This window comes from Bufo bufo, chromosome 4 (genome assembly GCF_905171765.1).
Source record: "Bufo bufo chromosome 4, aBufBuf1.1, whole genome shotgun sequence".
Lineage (NCBI taxonomy): Eukaryota > Metazoa > Chordata > Amphibia > Anura > Bufonidae > Bufo > Bufo bufo.
Window position 1 is genome coordinate 51,849,891 of NC_053392.1, and position 21,033 is coordinate 51,870,923.

A 21,033-nucleotide genomic window follows, 5' to 3' on the forward strand; every position below is an offset into this window, starting at 1 on the left:
AAATAAAAAAAATAAAAATTAGTTCAATCCAAATTTATTTGCGGCTAATCGCGTAAAAAAAATTGCTATTTCCTGGCTGCAGAGAGCCTTTATAGTGGTTTAGAACACTGTGCCTTGCAGTAACACGCATAGGGAGTCTGCTGTGGTAGTGAAATTATACTGTGAGTCTGTATGACATGCAGATGACAGGCGTCGCTCTTAGAATCACTGCACACTTCACTTATTTGGGCAGTCACGGGGCCAAAACTGACCTAACAACTCAGCCTTACAGCTCGATTTTAGCGTCAAGAAGAAGCGCACTCCTTTTACTCCATTGTCAGCTGATTCCACATAGATGTCTACAGAAACTCTTCAATTAAACGCTTATACAAGTAGAGCCCCCCCCCCCCCCCCCCGACAGAGTAGAGAGAGTGTCAGCAGTAAGTTTGTGATGAAGTCACTGATTATTTTGTCCTTCCTCTGATCCGTCAGAACAATAACCCCCAAAAAACGGATCCTGTCTGTGGAGCATCCGCCTTCACTCGGTCAGCATTTGGTCAGTAATCCATCAGTAATGCTAATGCCCCCCAAAAAACTGGAGTGGATCCAAAACAGAGATAACATGTGAATGGAATATTTGCATGTCTTCTGTGTCTTGTACTCACTCATGCTTTTGGCTACCAAATCACAAACCAATACTAATGGGATCATACAAGCCTTACAGCTGCTACACAGACAGGATCCGTTGTGCGTCTCATTTTTCCTTCCTTCTGACAGATCAGAAGAAGGGTCAAATAAATGATGATGTCAGCCAGGCCGAAAGGCAAAATAGTGGCCCAGTTATGAAGTGGGGAGGGTGGGAACTGCATGAGAAGTCCTCAGAGTGGACCTATGACATAGTGGTGAGGTGGAAGCAGCATGAGGAGAGCACAGAGTGACCCAATGTCAGAGTCTGGAGGTGGCAGCAGCATCAGGAGGAGGCCACAGAGTGGCACAATGACAGTGTGGAGGTGGCGGCAGCCTTAGGAGGCCATAGAGTGGCAAGGTGACATAGTATGGAGGTGGCAGCAGCATCAGATGACCACAGAGTGGCAAGGTGACATAGTGTGGAGATGGCAGCAGCATGAGGAAACCACAGAGTGACCCAGTGACAGAGTAGGGAGGTGGGTGGCAATAACAGTACCCGCTGACGATGGTGGGTGTAAGAAGGAGCACTTGCAATCAGATGTGTGGCATCAGCGGGTGGCAGCCTCAGAATAGTAGCTGAGGCAGGTAGCAAGAAGAAACCGGTCTCTTTTGTCAAAGTGTTGGTGTGGCACCATGGATGATCTAGCCTGATGCATCAGGCATTGGTGGGTGGAAATCCTGGCTGATCCACGCCTGATTCATCTTGACAAAGGTCAGTCTCTCCACACTTTGAGTGGACACGCGAGTTCTTCTATGGTCCCCGCCGCACTAAACGCGCGCACTGATGCCACACTACTGATACTACTGGTCGAGCAGGACAGCTTTTCCAGGGCAAACTCTGCCAGCTGCGGGCACAAATCCAGTGTGGATCTTCAATGTGGGGTGGCAGGGTGCTGTCCAAGTATACCATCACCTGCTGGTTCAGGTCCTGCTCCAGGTCTAGCTGCTGATGCTGGTGAGTAGTTTCTTCACTAGGCGGGTGAAGGAAGCTTCTCATCAGCGACTCTAGACTCAAGTTGTTGCTAATGGAGCTGGAACTACTCCTACCCCCCCCCCACCCTGCCACAGCAGCCATTGCAGAGGGCCCCCCCGGTCAGACCTGCAAGAGGATGGACTATGGCACAGATAGGCAGCGGCCAACTGAATACATAGGATGTCTCTATAGTAGTTCAGTTTGTCCTCCCTCTCAGCGGGTGTAAAAAAGGCCCCCATTTTGGACCAGTAGTGAGGGTTCAACAAGGTGGAGAGCCAGAAGTCATCCCTCTGCTGAATGGTGACAATTCAGCTGTCACCACACAAGCAAGTGGTCTACCCCGGGCACATTTGGTCCCGACCTCCCACTGCTGCCACCCTGCTGACTTCTATCCACGCTAGCAAATTGCTGGCTCCACTGCTGCATCACGGGCAAGCTGACACCCTCTTCTCCCAATGATGAGGAAGCCCCTTCATCACCCAGCTCCCAAATGCAATCAGCTACATCATCATCATCGAGTAATGTCTGCATGTCACTGATGTCCTCCTCAACCGTCTCTGGGTCAGGAGCCTGACCGCTCGCAAAACCAGCTCCCACTCCACTCTCCTCATCACTACTTGCCCACCTAGTGGAGGAACCAGTAGATGTCTCCTCCACATCTTGGCTTGCCAGTAGCTACTGACTGTCTTCTAGTAGCTCGTCCTCACTGTATAGTAGAGCTGGGCCCACAGCATACAATACTTCTCTGGCTGAGGGAACAGAAAAGGACAGAGGCAGGTTGAGGACCGGTGAGGGCACAGGGCCTGCTCCCAGGCCATGCAAATTAAGAGTTGTGTCTGACGAACCCACTGACTCTTGGCTGGGGGTATCTGATGTCACTTGCGACAAAGTCGAAGATCGAGCTCAGGCCTCTCGAAGTGACCCCTGCTGCCACGGCCCCTTACTCTGATGCGACCTCTGCCTGGGCCAGAAACATTTAGGCTTCTGCAACTCCCCTGTTCAGGGCCTGGCACTTCTCTGTCTGACATACTGTTAGATCAAATAATTAAATAAATAAAAAGAAAATTAAAACACCCCAAAAAAGTCTGTAATTTTCTCACTTCACCACACAACGGATAATAAGCCCTTTTTTCACACTAATACACTCAAAAAAGGGCTTGGGAAGATATAACTTCACCACTGAACAGCAAATATATATTTATTTTGCCACTAATACACAACAAAAAAAGCTTTATAACAAATAACTACACTTCTGAATGGCAAATGTATTTTACTTTTGCCACTAATACATGCCACAAAAGGCTTTAGAACATATAACTGCACAGCTGAACGGCAAATATATTTTACTTTTGCCACTAATACACGCCACAAAAGGCTTTAGAACATATAACTAGAGATGGCCTTGCGGTTCGCCCGGCGGTCGTTTTGCGGCAAATATTGCTTGCAGGCGCCATATTCTTTTGCATTGCGCCAAATTTTGACCCATGACACATCCATCAGGTGGAACAGAACAGCCAATTGAGACGTTTCAGCGCATGGACACATCCCCACCCTATAACAGAACCTGATCTGGCAGGCATTTTACATTCTGTGTTTTGCCAGTGTAGGGAGAGGTTACTTTGTGGAGCAGGGACACCAAACGCTAGCTAATAGGGCCACAAAAGTCCTTTTACGGACTGGTATGGGTGTGCTATCGATAGGTTTGATATACTGAGGGGTGTTATATACTTATAATGTACTTTCTAACATAGAAAGTATATAGTGCATTTGTATTGTGCAGCAGTTGTGTGCGGTTCTGCTGCGATACCACAGGTATATAGAGGGACAAGCACTATTGGAACAACAATTAGCAATGGATGTGATATACCTGTTGCCCCCAAAAAAACTTATTGAGGGGTGCAATATACTTGCTTCCACAAAATACTGATTAAGGGGTTTGATGTACCTGTTTCCACAAAATATTGATTGAGGGTTGCAATATACCTGTTTCCACCAAATATTGATTCAGGTGTTCTATATACCTGCTTTCACAAAATACTGATTTAGGGGTGCGATTTACCTGCCTCCACAAACTACTGATTGAGGGGTTTGATACCTGCTTCCACAAAATACTGATTGAGGGATGTGATATACCTGCTTCCACCAAATATTGAATCAGGTGTTCTATATAACTGCTTTCACAAAATACTGATTGAGGGGTGGGAAATACCTGCTTCTACAAAATACTGATTAAGGGGTTCTATATAACTGCTTCCACAAAACACTGATTGATTGTTGCAATATGCCTGCTTACACCAAATATTGATTGAGGCCTGCAATATACCTGCCTCCACAAAATACTGATTGAGGGGTTTGATATACCTGCTTCCACAAAATACTAATTGAGGGGTGCGATATACAGTACAGACCAAAAGTTTGGACACACCTTCTCATTCAAAGAGTTTTCTTTATTTTCATGACTATGAAGGCATCAAAACTATGAATTAACACATGTGGAATTATATACATAACAAACAAGTGTGAAACAACTGAAAATATGTCATATTCTATGCCTTCAAAGTAGCCACCTTTTGCTTTGATTACTGCTTTGCACACTCTTGGCATTCCCTTGATGAGCTTCAAGAGGTTGTCAGGTGAAATGGTCTTCCAACAGTCTTGAAGGAGTTCCCAGAGATACTTAGCACTTGTTGGCCCTTTTGCCTTCACTCTGCGGTCCAGCTCACCCCAAACCATCTTGATTGGGTTCAGGTCCGGTGACTGTGGAGGCCAGGTCATCTGGCGCAGCACCCCATCACTCTCCTTCATGGGTAAAAAGCCCTTACTTTCAAAGTTTTCCCAATTTTTCGGCTGACTGACTGACCTTCATTTCTTAAAGTAATGATGGCCACTCGTTTTTCTTTACTTAGCTGCTTTTTTCTTGCCATAATACAAATTCTAACAGTCTATTCAGTAGGACTATCAGCTGTGTATCCACCTGACTTCTCCTCAACGCAACTGATGGTCCCAACCCCATTTATAAGGCAAGAAATCCCACTTATTAAACCTGACAGGGCACACCTGTGAAGTGAAAACCATTTCAGGGGACTACCTCTTGAAGCTCATCAAGAGAATGCCAAGAGTGTGCAAAGCAGTAATCAAAGCAAAAGGTGGCTACTTTGAAGAACCTAGAATATGACATATTTTCAGTTGTTTCACACTTGTTTGTTATGTATATAATTCCACATGTGTTAATTCATAGTTTTGATGCCTTCAGTGTGAATCTACAATTTTCATAGTCATGAAAATAAAGAAAACTCTTTGAATGAGAAGGTGTGTCCAAACTTTTGGTCTGTACTGTACCTGCTTGCAAATATTGATTAAGGTGTTCTATCTAGCTGTTTCCACAAAATACTGATTTAGGGGTGCGATATACCTACTTCTACAAAATACTGATTAAAGGTTTCTATATACCTGCTTCCACAAAATACTGATTGAGGGGTGGGATATACCTGATTCCACCAAATATTGATTGAGGCCTGTGATACACCAGCTTCCACAAAATACTGATTGAGGAGTGCGATATATCTGCTTCCATAAAATACTGATTGAGGGGTTTGATATGCCTGCTTCCAGAAAATACTGATTGAGTGGTGCGATATACCAGCTTCCACCAAATATTGATTCAGGGGTTCTATATACCCGTTTCCACAAAATACTGATTAAGGGGTGCGATATACGTGCTTCTACAAAATACTGATTAAGGGGTTCTATATATACCTGCTTCCACAAAATACTGATTGAGGGGTGCGATATACCTGCTTCCACAAATACTGCTCTTCTCTAGGGACTTTGGCACAGGGTCATTTTGAAAATAAAAGGCAGAGATAGAGGCAGGCTGTTCCACAGGGGTGGTAGGGGTCAGGCAGGTGCACCAGGCCGGAGCCTAAGTGGGAAGTTGGAGAAGGTGCGTGCGATTACGTCAAAGGACGCACCAGAGTTGGTTGAGTGGCTCACTCAGCCTTCCGCTTCTGCAGCCTCCTCAACCTCTGTATCTGCACCCTCCTCACTCTCTGCCATATGAACCCCCAAAGACACCACCACCACCACTCGAGTCACAGGAATTATTTTCCCATCCATTCCCAGAACTTACCGATGTGCAGCCATTCTTTGCATTGAATGAGGAAGAGGTGGTTGCAACGGCCGCCACCCAGCGGTCTGATGACAGTACCCAGATCAGCCCAAGGAAGGTGGTCCCCACTGTTGCTGCCTACTCCGAGATCTCTAATGTCAGCGGTGGTGAAGGTGACGTGTCGATGGATGTCACGTGGGTGCCCACAAGAGAGGAAGAGTAGGGGAGTTCAGAGGGAGAGACGGAGCAGCAGAGAGGGAGGAGAAGGAGGAAAAGCAGGCAGAACTTGCAGTTCACAGGAGGCAAAAATCAGACTGCAAATGTATCTGGAGTGAGCAATCCTCCATGGACGCTCACATCTTGCACTCCCAAGACCCCGGCACATGGGCTTTTTTTAATGTGTCAGCTGTAGTGTTGGTCGAGCACCAAAGTGCTTGGGTGTTCAGGTGCTCGGGTTGAACACCTCTACCGAGCACAATGGAAGTCAATGGCAGAACCCAAGCATTAAAACAGGCACCCCTACTCTGAAGAGGGGAGGGTGTCTGGATCATAGGAAAAGGTCAGAAATTGATGTAAACTCCACCGAAATGGTTCGGGAACAGCATGGGGAGGATGTCTGGATACATCTTGGGCTCCTAGGTCACTGCTGGGAACGATGTTGTCTGATGTAGTACGCCACTTTTACAGACTGACAATAATATGCACAAAACTGAAGATAAAATCGATTTTATAGGAAAAAATGTTGGGAAACATTCTTTCCTGTATATTTACTTGTATATAAAGTGCTGCCAAAAATTACTAGGAAGAGGCACTCTGGTACAACTTGTATATCACAAAATGGAGGGCCTCATTCACATTGTGATACAATTGTTCAGGTAGTGGGACTCCTACACTCAAAAAGCCTATGCACTAAGTGAAAGGACTTCCAAAAATTACAAGGAACCGGCACTCCAATACACCCTTTATTACACATAAAGAAGGGCATCATACACCCTTGAAAAATTATGATGGATGGCCTGCTGGTGACCGTCCAAAACATTAGGAGCAAGCAGCCTGCTGCTGATCTGACCATCTAAAACATTAGCGGTTAGGGTCTGCTGCAGAAATGACTCTCTAAAACATTAGGGGAGAGTGCCTGCTGCTGATCTGAGCATCGAAAAAAATTATGAGCGAGTGCCTGCTGCTAAGCTGACCATTGAAAAAATTATGGGCGAGTGCCTGCTGCTTAGCTAACCATTGAAAAAATTATGGTTGAGAGCCTGCTGGTGAGCTGACCCTGTAAAACATTATGGTCGAGTTCTGAGGCGGTGTGCTGACGCTTCCCCACTGCAGTGCTACACTGCTTCCAGCTACCTACCGACTGATGGCTGACTGGTGCTCAAGAGGATAATTCTTAGGTGGAACTGGAGGAGGAGATGGAGGAGGAGAAGTGGGGGTTGGAGCCACTAACGTAGTTGGTGACGGAAATCCTGATGGAATTAGGGTTCGCAATCCTTGGCGTCGGTAGCACCTGTGCCATCCCAGGGTACGACTCGCTCCCGGCCTGCACAAAGTTTACCCAGTGTGCCATCAGAGAAATGTAGCATCCCTGGCCGAAAGCACTTGTCCATGTGTCAGTGGTTAAGCTTATCTTCTCAGTAACTGCGTTAATCAGGGCACGGGTGATGTTACGGGACACATGCTGGTGTAAGGCGGGCACAGCACTACGTAAAAAATAGTGGCGGCTGGGGACTGCATTACGAGGGATGGCCGTCGACATCAGGCTGCGGAAGGCCTCAGTGTCCACAAGCCTAAATAGCAACATTTCCAGGGCCAGTAATTTGAAAAGTTGCGCATTTAGTGCTATGGCCTGTGGGTGGGAGGCTGGGTATTTGCGCTTGCATTCACATGCCTGGGGTAAGGACATTTGTACGCTGCGCTGGGACATGGAAGTGGTCGCTGATGGTGCTTGCGAAGGTCCAGGTGCAGGGCGGGAGGCATCCGGGCCTGTGCCTTCGACAGGGGATTGGCCAGCACGTAACACAGGGGAAGTTGAGGCAGTGGTGTGACCCGCAGACACAGATTGTGGACCCAGGCGTTCGGCCTACCTATTCGGGTGCTGTGATGCCATGTGGCAGATCATGCTGGTGGTGTGAGGTTGCTAGGGTTCACGCCCCTGCTAACTTTTGTATGGCACAGGTTGCAAATTACAATTCTTTTGTCGTCCACACTTTCCTCAAAAAAGCGGCAGACTGCGGAACACCTACCCCTTGGCAAGGTAAATTTCCGCAAGGGTGTGCTTCGGGCAACAGATGCGGGCCTGTTTGGTGTGGCCCGCCTTCTCCCTTTTGCCACCACACTGCCTATTCCAGCCTGTTGCAGTGCTTTGGATCCCTCCCCCTCTGTACTGCTTTCCTCGCTCGGTTTGCCACCTTCCAAGGTTGGGTCAGTGACTTCATTGTCCACCACCTCCTCTTCCACTTCCTCACTCTGCTCATCCTCCTGACTTGTTGACCTAACAACAACCTCAGTTATTGACAACTGTGTCTCATCTTCATCATCAACCTCTTGAGACACCAATTGCCGTTGACTTATTGGCAACTGTGTTTCATCATCATCATCCACCTCGTGAAACACTAATTGCCGTTCCCCACCGTTATCTTCTTGCGACTGTGGATGCTCAAGAGTTTGGGAATCAGGGCACAAGATCTCATGTCCCTCTTCAAGTAGGCTTGTCGAGAGGCCCAAATGAAGGAATGGCGCTGAAAAGAGCTCCTCGGAATATCCGACTCTCCATTGTGGGAGGAAGGACGATCAGGGTGAGGATTGTGTTGACCAGACTCTTGGCTACTGAGACTAGGCTTGGTGGAAGACAGGGTGGTGATTAACTGACTGGAAGCATTATCTGCTGCAATCCAACCGACCTCCTGGTCGCACTGGTCTGACTTTGCGAGCGTTGTCCTGCGCCACCCTGCAAACTGGGACATGAAGCTAGGTATCGTCGATGATTGTTTTTCTTGTGCTCTGGCAGCAGGCACAGTTTCAACGCGCCCAGGGCAATGGCCTATACGTGCACCTCCAGCATCACAGCCACTTCCCTGTCTCTTATTGCTCGCCTTCTTCATATTAAATGTTATATATGCTTGAAAGTATGTCACACGTACAATAGCATAGGATTTGTAAGTGTATGCACAAATTAAATTAAAAAAGGTATTTGGGATGTGGAAACGTCACACAGGAAATATACCGCAGTTAATGTCGCTGATATCAGCAGTGGCTAATAAAAAATGACAGGCAATTTCACAGGTATTTGGGATGTGGAAACGTTACACAGGAGAAATACCGCAGATAATGTCGCCGATGTCAGCAGCGGCTAATATAAATTTACAGAGAATGTTACAGGTATTTGAGATGTGGAAAAGTTACACAGGAGATGTACCCCAGGTAATGTCATTGTCCACAGCGGACATCATCTACGGAAAAAGTAATCTGGATGTCACTGATATTTTTTGGATGTGCAAACGTTACACAGGAGATGTAGCGCGGCTAATGGCACTGTCCGGAGCAGACACAGTCTATGGAAAAAGTGTACTGCATGTCACTGATATTTTTTGGATGTGCACCCGTTACACAGGAGATGTAGTGCAGCTAATGTCACTGTCCGCAGCGGACACCATCTACAGAAAAAGTACACTGGATATCACTGATATTTTTGGGATGTGCACACGTTACACAGGAGATTTACCCCATGTAATGTCACTGTCCGCAGCCGACACCGTCCACGGAAAAATACACTGGATGTCACTGATATTTTTCAGATGTGCACACGTTACACAGGAGATGTAGCGCAGCTGATGTCACTGTCCGCAGCGGACACCGTCTACGGAAAAGGTACACTGGATGTCACTGATATTTTTTGGATGCGCACACTATACAGTAGACAGGAGATGTAGCGCAGATAATGTCGCTGTCTGCAGTGGCCTAACTATTGCACGCTATTTAGAGCAGGATGCACTAAAAATAAATATTGATTCCACATAATAGTCCATAAAAAGACTTTTGGGTCTGTAAAGTTTTAGCAATTTAGCTCAGGTTGCGCTAAAAATATATATTGCTGCTGCCACACACAACAATAGTCCTTAAAAGGTCTTTTGGGTCTCTGAAAAGTTTTTCAACTTAAAAACAAAATATAAAACATCACTCCCTACACTATCTTTCCTTTCTTCAGCACAGCTTTTCCTGACTAACACTAAGCCGAACACATGTCATCGGGTGCTATATAGCACTCGATGGCGCGTTTCGGCCAGCCAATCACTGTATTGCCAGTAACTAACATGGCTACGGCTCTACAGTGAAGGGCAGTACTTATCTGCATGTTTATTGGCTGCGTAGAAGCCAACAAACGTGCGGAGAGGAGACTCGAGCATTGCGCTCGAGCACATGCAGTATTCGGCCGATCACCGCCATGTGCCGAGCATAGAGATGTTGGACCTGAACTAGTGTTCGGTCGAGCATGCTCGATCAACACTAGTCAGCTGCCTGTGCTGCCAACGCATAAGTCGCGGTAAGCCCAACACTCACCTAGGGACGACCGACTTAAGAAGGCACCTGGCCTCACCGAGCCCAGTAGGAGCAACGCCGTCAGAACCCACAATGCCACACTCTCAGCGGTCCACGTCCTGCCTCTTCTCCTTCTCCTATCTCCTCCTATTTGTCCTCCACTCCACCTTCCACCGTACATTCATCGCGTTCATTTGGCAGAAGGCAGGCTTCCGTGGCCCAAATGTTCAAGCGTAAAAAGTCGATGACTCCTGATAACCCTCTTGCCCAATGGCTGACCGCTGGCTTGTCAGAACTGCTAGCCCGCCATCTACTGCCATATAAACTGGTGGACTCGGAGGCCTTTAGAAAATTTGTGGCCATTGGCACACCAGAAGGTCCCCAGAAGGAAATATTTCTCACAGAAGGGCATCCCAGAGCAATATGGCCACGTTCAGCAGCAAGTGAATATATCTCTGGCACACAGTGTCGATGCCAAGATACATCTGACTAGTGATGGACGAACATCGGCCGGGAGGTTCGCGAACGCTATCAAATGTTCGCGAACCGCAAGTTTGCAGCGGGCCCCATTCACTTTAATGGCAGGTAAACCTGAAAAACCTTCAGCTCATATTTGCAGCCACCAAATACTTAGACACCAAATAGTCCCACAACATGGACAGTGACATACTAGAGGCAGAATTAATGACAAAAATTCCCACAAAAAATATGTATTTTAATCAGGGGCCATTTTTATGTGTCTTAAAGGGTTTCTACCACTTAGTTTTCACATAATTAGCTTTCAGACACTAGCGATCCGCTAGTGTCTGCTCTACCAAACAATCCTAATATAATAGCTTTTTGTGCAGCCATTCGCTAAAAAACGAACTCATATTGATATGCTAATGAGCCTCTAGGTGCTATGCGGGCTCGGTCTACCTTCACAAAATGTCGCCGCCCAGCGCATCCCTCCAGCCCGCCCATCTCCTCCGGAATGCGATCCTCCCTGTGAGCCAGCGGACGAATTTTCGCGCATGCGCCACAGGGAGGATCGCATTCCGGAGGAGATGGGCGGGCTGGAGGGACGCGCTGGACGGCGGCATTTTGTGGAGGTAGACCGAGCCTCTAGGTGCTAATGACGCCCGCATAGCACCTAGAGGCTCATTAGCATATCAATATAAGTTCATTTTTTAGCGAAATGGCTGCACAAAAAGCTATTATATTAGGATTGTTTGGTAGAGCAGACACTTGTTTGAAAGCAAATTATGTGGAAACGAAGTGGTAGAAACCCTTTAAAGGGAAATTCTCTGAAATGTGCCCTGTTGCAGCCTAGAAAAGTTTTATTTTAGGCCACAGGAGTACGGGCTAAAAAATTGGCATTCACCTGACATTAAATAAATTCTGATTATGTGGCTCGCGGTACATTATGCGGTCACTGAATAACAATTTTACTGTAGCCCCCTTTTTTTTTTTTACTTTTTTTGGGGGGCAACTGGTATATCACACTAGTAGAAATTATTTGTTCCCATGGTGTTTGTCACTATCTGTAGCTGAGGTAATGTAGCAAAACCGCAAACAAATGCTGCACTACCCAACTGCACTATATAGAAAGTATATTATTGGTATATAACACCACTGCTTCAATCAGTTTTTTTGGGGGGCAACTGGTATATCACACCAATAGAAATTATTTGTTCCAATAGCGTTTGGCACTCTGTGTAGCTGCAGTATCGCAGCAGAACCGCACACAACTGCTGCACAATACAAATGCGCTATAATATACTTTCTATGTTAAAAAGTATATTATAAGTATATTACACTCCTCAGTAAGTCACATCTATCGATAGCACACCTATACCTATAAAAGGACTTTTGTGGCCCTATTAGCTAGCGTTTTGTGTCCCTAACAGTCTGTCCCTGCTCCACACAGCAACCTCTCCCTACACTGGCAAAATACTGAATATAAAATGGCGGCGAGATCAGGTTTATTTATAAGGTAGGGGGTATGTCCATGTGCTGAAACATCTCAATTGGCTGTCCTGTAACACCTGATGGATGTGTCATGGGTTGAAGTTCTTCACAATGTAAAAGAATATGGCGTCGGCGGACATCTCCATATGTTCGCCCATTCGACGAACCGCGAAACGAGCAAAGTTTGCCACAAAACGACCGCTGGGCGAACCACAAGGCCATCTTTACCATCTGACCACAGACACAAGGTCTACCAAACACGGGCAGGGAAGGTACATAACTTTTACTTCCCACTGGGTGAACCTTCTGATGGCCGTCAAGCATGTAACTCGTGGCTCCCGTGTGGATTTTGTGTTACCGCCATGGATTGCATGCAGGCCTGCCTCTTCTTCTCCTACTCTTACTCCATCCTCCGTCTCCTCCTCGGCTGATTCTTCCTTTTCCACTACTACCGCCTCTTCTGCTGCACCCCCCAAGCTCCCCAGAACCTAGGGCTACTGCATCTGAGACAAGTCAGCAGGAGTCTGAAGAAGAGTCAGAGGAGGATGGTGGCTAGGGGGAAGAGGAAGAAGAGGAGCAAGAAGAGCAGGCTTTGAGGGGGACTTTAAACTTTTCGGGGATCCCTGGTGTTGTCCGTGACTGGGGGAAGGAGACCGAGGACGACATTCTCCTTGGCGATGAGCAGTAGCCAGTGCGCTCCACCGCTTACAATTTAGTGCAAATGTGGGCCTTCATGCTCCAGTGTTTGAAGAGGGACCCCCGCAAAAAAAGAATAGTGGGCAAGGACCAGTACTGGGTGGCAACGTACTTAGACCCCCCGGTACAAACACAAAATGGCGGACATATTACCAGCATCACAGGGAGCTGTCAAAATTAAGCATTTCCAGGCCTTGCTGTGAGAGATGCTGCTTTCTGCTGTTACGGGCGTTGGCAGAGGAATTTCCACCCACAGCGAAACAGGTGCAGGTACCAATTCTACCACGCCTGCAAGAAGAGGGTAGTTTGAAGATGTGTTGGTCACTTCAGATATGAGATCATTCTTGCAGCCAACCCATCGACAGCCGCCCTCTAGATCCAGCCTCAGGGAACACCTAGGCCAACAGATGTCCGACTACATCGGGTTAAAGGCCGATGTGGACGCTCTGAGAAGCGAGGAACCCCTGGACTACTGGGTGTGCAGGCTTGACCTGTGGCCAGAGCTGGCACAATTTGCCATGGAACTCTTGGCTTACCCCTCATCGAGTGTCCTGTTAAAGCACATTCAGAGCAGCAGGGGGGATCGTAACCGATAAGCGCACTCACCTAGCTCATGACAGTGTGGACTACCTCACATTTCCAAAAAATTTATGAGGCATGGATCTCGGAGGCGTCAACACCTGTAACGACCACATGTTATTGAATTTTCTCATGCCAGCCCACACATATCCGCCATTACACAGAACAAAGAATGGTCCTTTGTTTACTTATATACAGTGGCATAAAAGGCCTTTTCTGTCAGGTGAATGCCTAATGTTTGAGGCCTGTACTCAACTGGCCTGCAGTAAAATTGTTATCCACTGACACCCTAATATACCTCCAGCCACATAATCACTTGTTATTTTCTGTCAGATGAATGCATAATTTTTGGCGCCTTTACTCCACTGGCCTGCAGTAAAATTGTTATTCAGTGAACGCCTAATGTACCTCCAGCCACATAATCACTTGTTCTTTTCTGTCTGGTGAATACCTAATGTTTGGGGCCTGTATTCCACTGGCCTACAGTAAAATTGTTATCCACTGACCGTCTAATGTACCTCCAGCCACATAGTCACTTGTTCTTTTCTGTCCGGTGAATGCCTTATGTTTGGGGCCCGTACTCCAATGGCCTAAAATAAAAATTTTCTAGGCTCCAGCAGGGCAGATTTTTGAGAGTCTCCCTTTAAGACGCATAAAAATGGCCCCTGATTAAAATACATATTTTTTGTGGGAATGTTTGCCTCTGGTATGTCACTTTCCATGTTGTGGGACTATTTGTACACTTCTAGTAAGTATTTGGTGGCTGCAAATATGACCTGAAAGTTTTTCAGGTTCGCCTGCCTTTAAAGTAAATGGGGCCCGCCGCGAACGCGCGGTTAGCAAACATTTGATCGCAAATGCGTGTTCGCGAAACGTCCCAGCTGATATTTGTCCATCACCACATACACTCACCTAAAGAATTATTAGGAACACCATACTAATACGGTGTTGGACCTCCTTTTGCCTTCAGAACTGCCTTAATTCTACGTGGCATTGATTCAACAAGGTGCTGATAGCATTCTTTAGAAATGTTGGCCCATATTGATAGGATAGCATCTTGCAGTTGATGGAGATTTGAGGGATGCACATCCAGGGCACGAAGCTCCCGTTCCACCACATCCCAAAGATGCTCTATTGGGTTGAGATCTGGTGACTGTGGGGGCCATTTTAGTACAGTGAACTCATTGTCATGTTCAAGAAACCAATTTGAAATGATTCGAGCTTTGTGACATGGTGAATTATCCCGCTGGAAGTAGCCATCAGAGGATGGTTACATGTTATCATTCTGTTTACGCCGAATTCGGACTCTACCATTTGAATGTCTCAACAGAAATCGAGACTCATCAGACCAGGCAATATTTTTCCAGTCTTCAACAGTCCAATTTTGGTGAGCTCGTGCAAATTGTACCCTCTTTTTCCTATTTGTAGTGGAGATGAGTGGTACCCGGTGGGGTCTTCTGCTGTTGTAGCCCATCCGCCTCAAGGTTGTGCGTGTTGTGGCTTCACAAATGCTTTGCTGCATACCTCGGTTGTAACGAGTGGTTATTTCAGTCAACATTGCTCTTCTATCAGCTTTAATCAGTCGGCCCATTCTCCTCTGACCTCTAGCATCCACAAGGCATTTTTGTCCACAGGACTGCCGCATACTGGATGTTTTTCCCTTTTCACACCATTCTTTGTAAACCCTAGAAATGGTTGTGTGTGAAAATCCCATTAACTGAGCAGATTGTGAAATACTCAGACCGGCCCGTCTGGCACCAACAACCATGCCACGCTCAAAATTGATTAAATCACCTTTCTTTCCCATTCTGACATTCAGTTTGGAGTTCAGGAGATTGTCTTGACCAGGACCACCCCCCTAAATGCATTGAAGCAACTGCCATGTGATTGGTTGACTAGATAATTGCATTAATGAGAAATAGAACAGGTGTTCCTAATAATTCTTAAGGTGAGTGTACAACTGCACCACTAAACGGCAAATATATTTTTCTTTTGCCACTAATACACGATAACAAGTGCTGTAATTTTAGCACTTTTACCACACAACGGCTATTAAGCCCTTTCTTTCCCACTAATACAAGCCAAAAAATGCTTTAGAACATATAACTGCACCGCACAAGGGCAAATTAGACGTATAAATATTTCCTTGTAATAAACCCTGTTAACACCCCAATAACAAGAACGGTTTGCTGGAATTACAGAGCTGTGTAATCGCAATTTGGATCCCCAGTCAGTGCAGCAAGGTGTAATAGGATTGTTCCTATTACCCAGGCTGTAACCTCCCCTACTGAACCCTGTTCAACATACTGTAAATGCTGTGGAATGATTCCTCCCTGTCCTTTTCCTACACCTTGAATAATTTTTCCCTGCACTTGTAAATCAATTTTTTAGCACAATGAAGTTTTTCCTAGCACTGTCCCTAGCGCCTGCAGACGTCTCTCCCTGCACTAATTTCACTGGAAAAATGGCAGAATCCAAGATGGCTGAGGCTATTTATAGGGCTGTGACATCACAGGGCTGGCAGGCTGCTGATTGGCTGCATGCATGGCATTGTGGGTTATCCCGCCTTCCCAGAGTTCCTTGCCTCATGTCCTCAAACATACAGCAGCCATTTTAGGAAAAAATGTGATTCGTTATGAAGAGATTCGCTCATCTCTAATTACAGTTCATTCAAATTAAACAGGCAGAGCTGCAATACCAGACACATCCCATGGACAAATGTGGCCTTGCTTTTTTGGGGGAAAAAATTTGATCCTCTACTCAGAGTTATATCAAGGGGAGAAACAGAACTGGATCGCACATCCACAATGCTATGCTTTGATCTAATTCAACTCGCTTCTCAGCGTAATATTAAAGTGTACAGCCCCCTATACTGCAAGCTGTACAAGAGGCATTAGTGTACATTTTTATCAAAAGGCATAAGCCCACTCACCACGCCAAGGTTGCCTCTTTGAGTGGGACCTACTCTGACAAATAGGCGCAGCACAGTGCAGTGACAAAGCGGTACTGCCCTTGGGGGCGGCAGGACCCAGGAGTCAAACAGCAGCCCTGCTATCTGGCAATCCCACCATGGCACTGGGTCCCACTGACCCACCAGTACAGCGCCACAAAATCAAAGGCCACCACGCAGTACTGCACCATGTGAACAGTTGTAACACAGCAGTTGTCTAATTGACTTGCAGTTCCTGATAGCAATATACATGTTGTGTTAGGCAACTGTTCACATGGTGCAGTACTGCGTGGTGGCCTGTTTTTGTGCCACTGTGCTGGTGGGTTGGTGGGACCCAGTGCCATGGGTGGCATTGTCAGACAGCAGAGTTGCTGTTTGACTCCTGGGTCCTGCCACCCAGTAGGGCAGTACCGCTTTGTCACCACATTGTACTGCGCCTTTTTGTCAGAGTAGGTTCCACTCAAAGAGGCGACCTTGGCGTGGTGAGTGGGCTTATGCCTTTTGATAAAAATATACACTAATGCCTCTCGTACAGCTTGCAGTATAGGGGGCTGTACACTTTAATATAGAAGCAAGTTTAATTAGATCTAAGCATAGCATTGTGGATGTGCGATCCAGTTCTGTTTTTCTCCCCTTGTTATACTCAGATAGATAATGTTAAGCTCCTGGACCCCAATGCAAAATAATCTGTGACAGCATCACCATTTATGATGTAAAACGTACAGATCTAGTCTCCTCAAAGGGTGCAGAGGGACCTTTTTGGCCCCTTCATAGTTCAAGTATTACATCGCTCTACCTAACTCTCAGGCTCCTTGTTCAAGGAATCAGTATGGATCCTAGACTGATGATCTCACCAACCAAATCACTATATAAGCACAGGAAGGGCCAGTATGAAAGGTAGGCAGAGTAGAGGACAACATCCCAATGAAGGAGGGGCTCGGACTTTAAATTTCTTTGTACAGCCAACCAAATATGGTGTCTGGTAATTCTTCAGTTACTGGATGAATGGTTGTAGCTCTGATGCACCAAGAGAGTTTGTCCCAATAAAGCAAAGACCTCTTTAGGTTTTCACCATATAATTTGCCTTGAAAGTACAGGAATAATTTAGAAAAGAGATGTTGTCAGAAATAATTTGGGAAAAGGCAACCAATGATCTAAAATAACAATAGATCCCCGATATAGCATCACCAATTACTGGCCTCAGCATGCTTTTGCCATACACTATTGGGTCCAGTCATTGGCTGCAGTGGTCATAGATTAGTATGTCATCATGGCAGCCAAGTAAACAAAGACCTGGGAGGAGCTAAGGCTCTAACAGGTAAGTATAGATTTTTTGGGTTATTTTATCAGATTATCTGATCTCAAACAACCTCTTTAATGGGGTGCCCCTACAAATGTACAGTGATTTTTTTTTCATGTATATATTATGACTTATCCAGAGATTGAGCCCCTGCTCCCTACCTGGCCTTAAGAGTCTAATAGGATAATACATCCTTTATCTTCTGCTGCTGGTTTCAATCCATTGCTAATTAAATGATGTATATTTCAGATGATGTGGGCCACTTCCCATGCAATTGGATGTGCCATCGTGGAATGCCCAAACTCTGTAAACAGATTTGTCTACTGTTGCCACAACTGTCCAGCGTAAGTATAACAACGGCAATAATTTATGCATTACATGTTCCTATATTTAACACGGTTCACTTCCCAAGCCCCCTATTGCAATAGCCTGGGCAAAGACCAGCAGCTTGTTGGCGCCCCCTCCTGGCAACCAGCACCAGGGTAAATGCTCCTATAACTTCCCTCCCCTATGAACACTCTTCCAGGTATGTTTATTCAACCATTTATCTTTCCATTTGTAGAGGAAATAAAGGCTCCAAAAAGCACCCCTGGAAAGAAGGGAAACCATGTGCAGATTGCCCCAACTCGTGTGAAAACAACCTCTGCAGTAAGTCCATGATCTGTTCTCCAGAGGTTCACAAACTTTACAGCCCATGTCCCAAGTACTTCAGCCAACAAGCTACTGTATCCACCATACAAAATCCCTGCTATGTTAGCTTCCACAGTGCCCCATTACATTGCCAGAGACAGTACCCCCATAAGTACGAGAAGCCAAGTTGTCACCATAACATTAGTTTTCAAATTTGTAGGTCAAGTATGCCATACAGGACACCACACCCACATTTAATTACTCCATATGCTCAGGAAGCCCATTGCTTTTACATTGCCCATATTATAGTGGCCATTTGTCAGATAATATGATCCCATGTGAACGGAAAGCCATGTTGACCACATAACATTAGTTTCTAACATCCCCACATTACATTGTTAAGTAAAATACCTCAAGAGTGCATTAAAGCAATTTGCCCCATAATATTAGCTTCCACGTATGTACAGGACACTATTGTTTCCATAATATTAGCTTCCACATATGTACAAGACACTATTGTCTCCATAATATTAGCTTCCACATATGTACAGGACACTATTGTCTCCATAATATTCGCTTCCACATATGTACAGGACACTATTGTCTCCAAAATATTAGCTTGCACAGTGCCCACATTACATTATCTCTATATGCACAAAAAGACACATTTCCCTCATGGCATTAGCTTTCAAATTGCCAGATAATGCACCCTCATAAGTATAGAACACCACATTGCCTTCATAACATTAGCTTCTACAGTACCCTCATTACATTGCCTAGTAATACACTGTCACAAGCCCAGGGAGCCACTTTTGCCCTATAGCATAAGCTTATGCAGTGCCAACAATGCATTGCTAGGTTACTCGTATGTTTTGAGCTCAACCATCTTCTAAATTATTTTGGGGAGGTAAGTGGGCAGTGGTTGACTTACACTAAACATCTTCCAATAAAAGAATTGCCACTTAATGTGAGCATTGGACAATTCCATCGAAATATGAGGACACAAAGTAGCCCTGGAAAAAACTAAAAGTGGCCTTATGTCGTAAGCTGGTCCAAATTGACAGAAGGTAGGACAACTCAAGTAGGCAGAGACAACTCAAGTAGGCAGGGATTACTCATGTAGGCCTGGACAGCAATACAATAGTGCAGAACACAATACTGCCCAGGTGAACTAAATACCACAAGTGCAGCACAAAATACTGTCCCAGCAGCCGAAAATACCTCCCTAGAAGTACCTGACATTCACAGCTTAATTAAGACTAGGAGAATCAGGTTGTAATTTACCTGTCTGGGGGTCACAAGGAGAGCTCAGGCAGAACTTCCTGATTGTTGGCCCACTAGGAAGTTTCCCTGTAAGGTCTATGGCCATTCCACCCATGTCTGCATTTGTCCTGCAGTCTCCTCTCGTCTCAGGAGAATGTAACAAATGGTCACACTGAAACCTCCAAACTGGGAGCCGTTCCTCGCAGTGGCTCTCCGCTCTGGCTATGATGCTTATATGACTTATTAGGGGACCATCATTTCTTTGGTGATGAAAGATAAATTTAAAAGGAATCTGTTTTTCCCCCCTTTTTTTAAGCAAATCCTTGTCCGGTTGAAGATAAATATACAAACTGTGTGAATTTCCAAACTACTTGTTCAAGTAAACCATCCATGACGACGGACTGCACTGGTACCTGTCAGTGCACAAAGGGAGAGATCAAATAAGTGCTGTCGGCGGTCATTGGTGTCGTCAGGCATGGAGATTGTGACCCCGGGAATTTCAGCTGATTATAATTTTGTTTTACTATTAATTCATACACAAAGTAATGGAGGTTATTTATCGTATTATTAATCCTGGATGACTGTCACCCTCATTGTAACCACTGATGACATAAAATGATTTTTTTCCTTTTTTTGTGAAAACTGATATTTTGTTACTTTTTTATGACTTGAATGGATGTCCTCTTGCATGGATGTATGCAGGGTTTTGTAAAGGGTGGGGGGAGGGTTGGGAGCTCATGCTTTGAACATGTGAACACACATGGACGTGTCCAGAACTGTTACGAAGAATCGGTCACCTCGTCATAAGTAATGGCACCAGACTGTGTATAAAACGAAGTACGGTAGAGGTGCGTAGTATAGACATGCAAATATTACGGTGCCATGTTCTCCCCCAAAAACAAGGGTGTAAAGACCTGCTAAGATAGGATAGGTATTGGAGGATTCTGACCTTTTATTTGTCACGGTTTCAAGTGGCACAGATACACAATGCTCAGATAACGCCTAGAAAACTTCACATGCACAAATATGTACATCAAAACACACAACTACAATGACACCCACATCTATACACTGTGACACATGCATATCTACATACATTTACACACACATCTATACACCGTGCCACACACTCAAAACATATTTACAGGCACACCTACAGTGACACAAATGCAGACACACATTCTGTATTTCCCTGCAACATTTCTTTCTGAAAGACCTCCTCCTAAGGTAGCAGCATCCATTACTCCCTGCCCCCTTCCATGGTACCTTTGAAAATCTTTTCTTCTCTCTTTCCAAACTCATGTCATTGAATAACGCTCCTACTTTCTATTTGCCTTTTATCAGTAGATGAAATAAGAAATAATAAGAAAACATACAGT

The 21,033-nt window shown here is 45.6% G+C and overlaps 1 protein-coding gene across 1 annotated transcript in view; it reads left to right on the forward strand.

Annotated features, from left to right (window-relative positions):
* Window positions 1-20,302, forward strand: part of LOC120997229 (serotriflin-like) — a 49,577-nt gene extending 29,275 nt beyond the window's left edge. The window contains exons 8-10 of the mRNA XM_040427225.1: window positions 18,011-18,105; window positions 18,324-18,409; window positions 19,971-20,302. Of these exons, the coding sequence (XP_040283159.1) occupies window positions 18,011-18,105; window positions 18,324-18,409; window positions 19,971-20,098 (309 nt within the window). The 3' untranslated portion in view covers window positions 20,099-20,302. The remainder of the gene's footprint in view (window positions 1-18,010; window positions 18,106-18,323; window positions 18,410-19,970) is intronic.
* The last annotated feature ends 731 nt before the right edge of the window (window positions 20,303-21,033 follow it).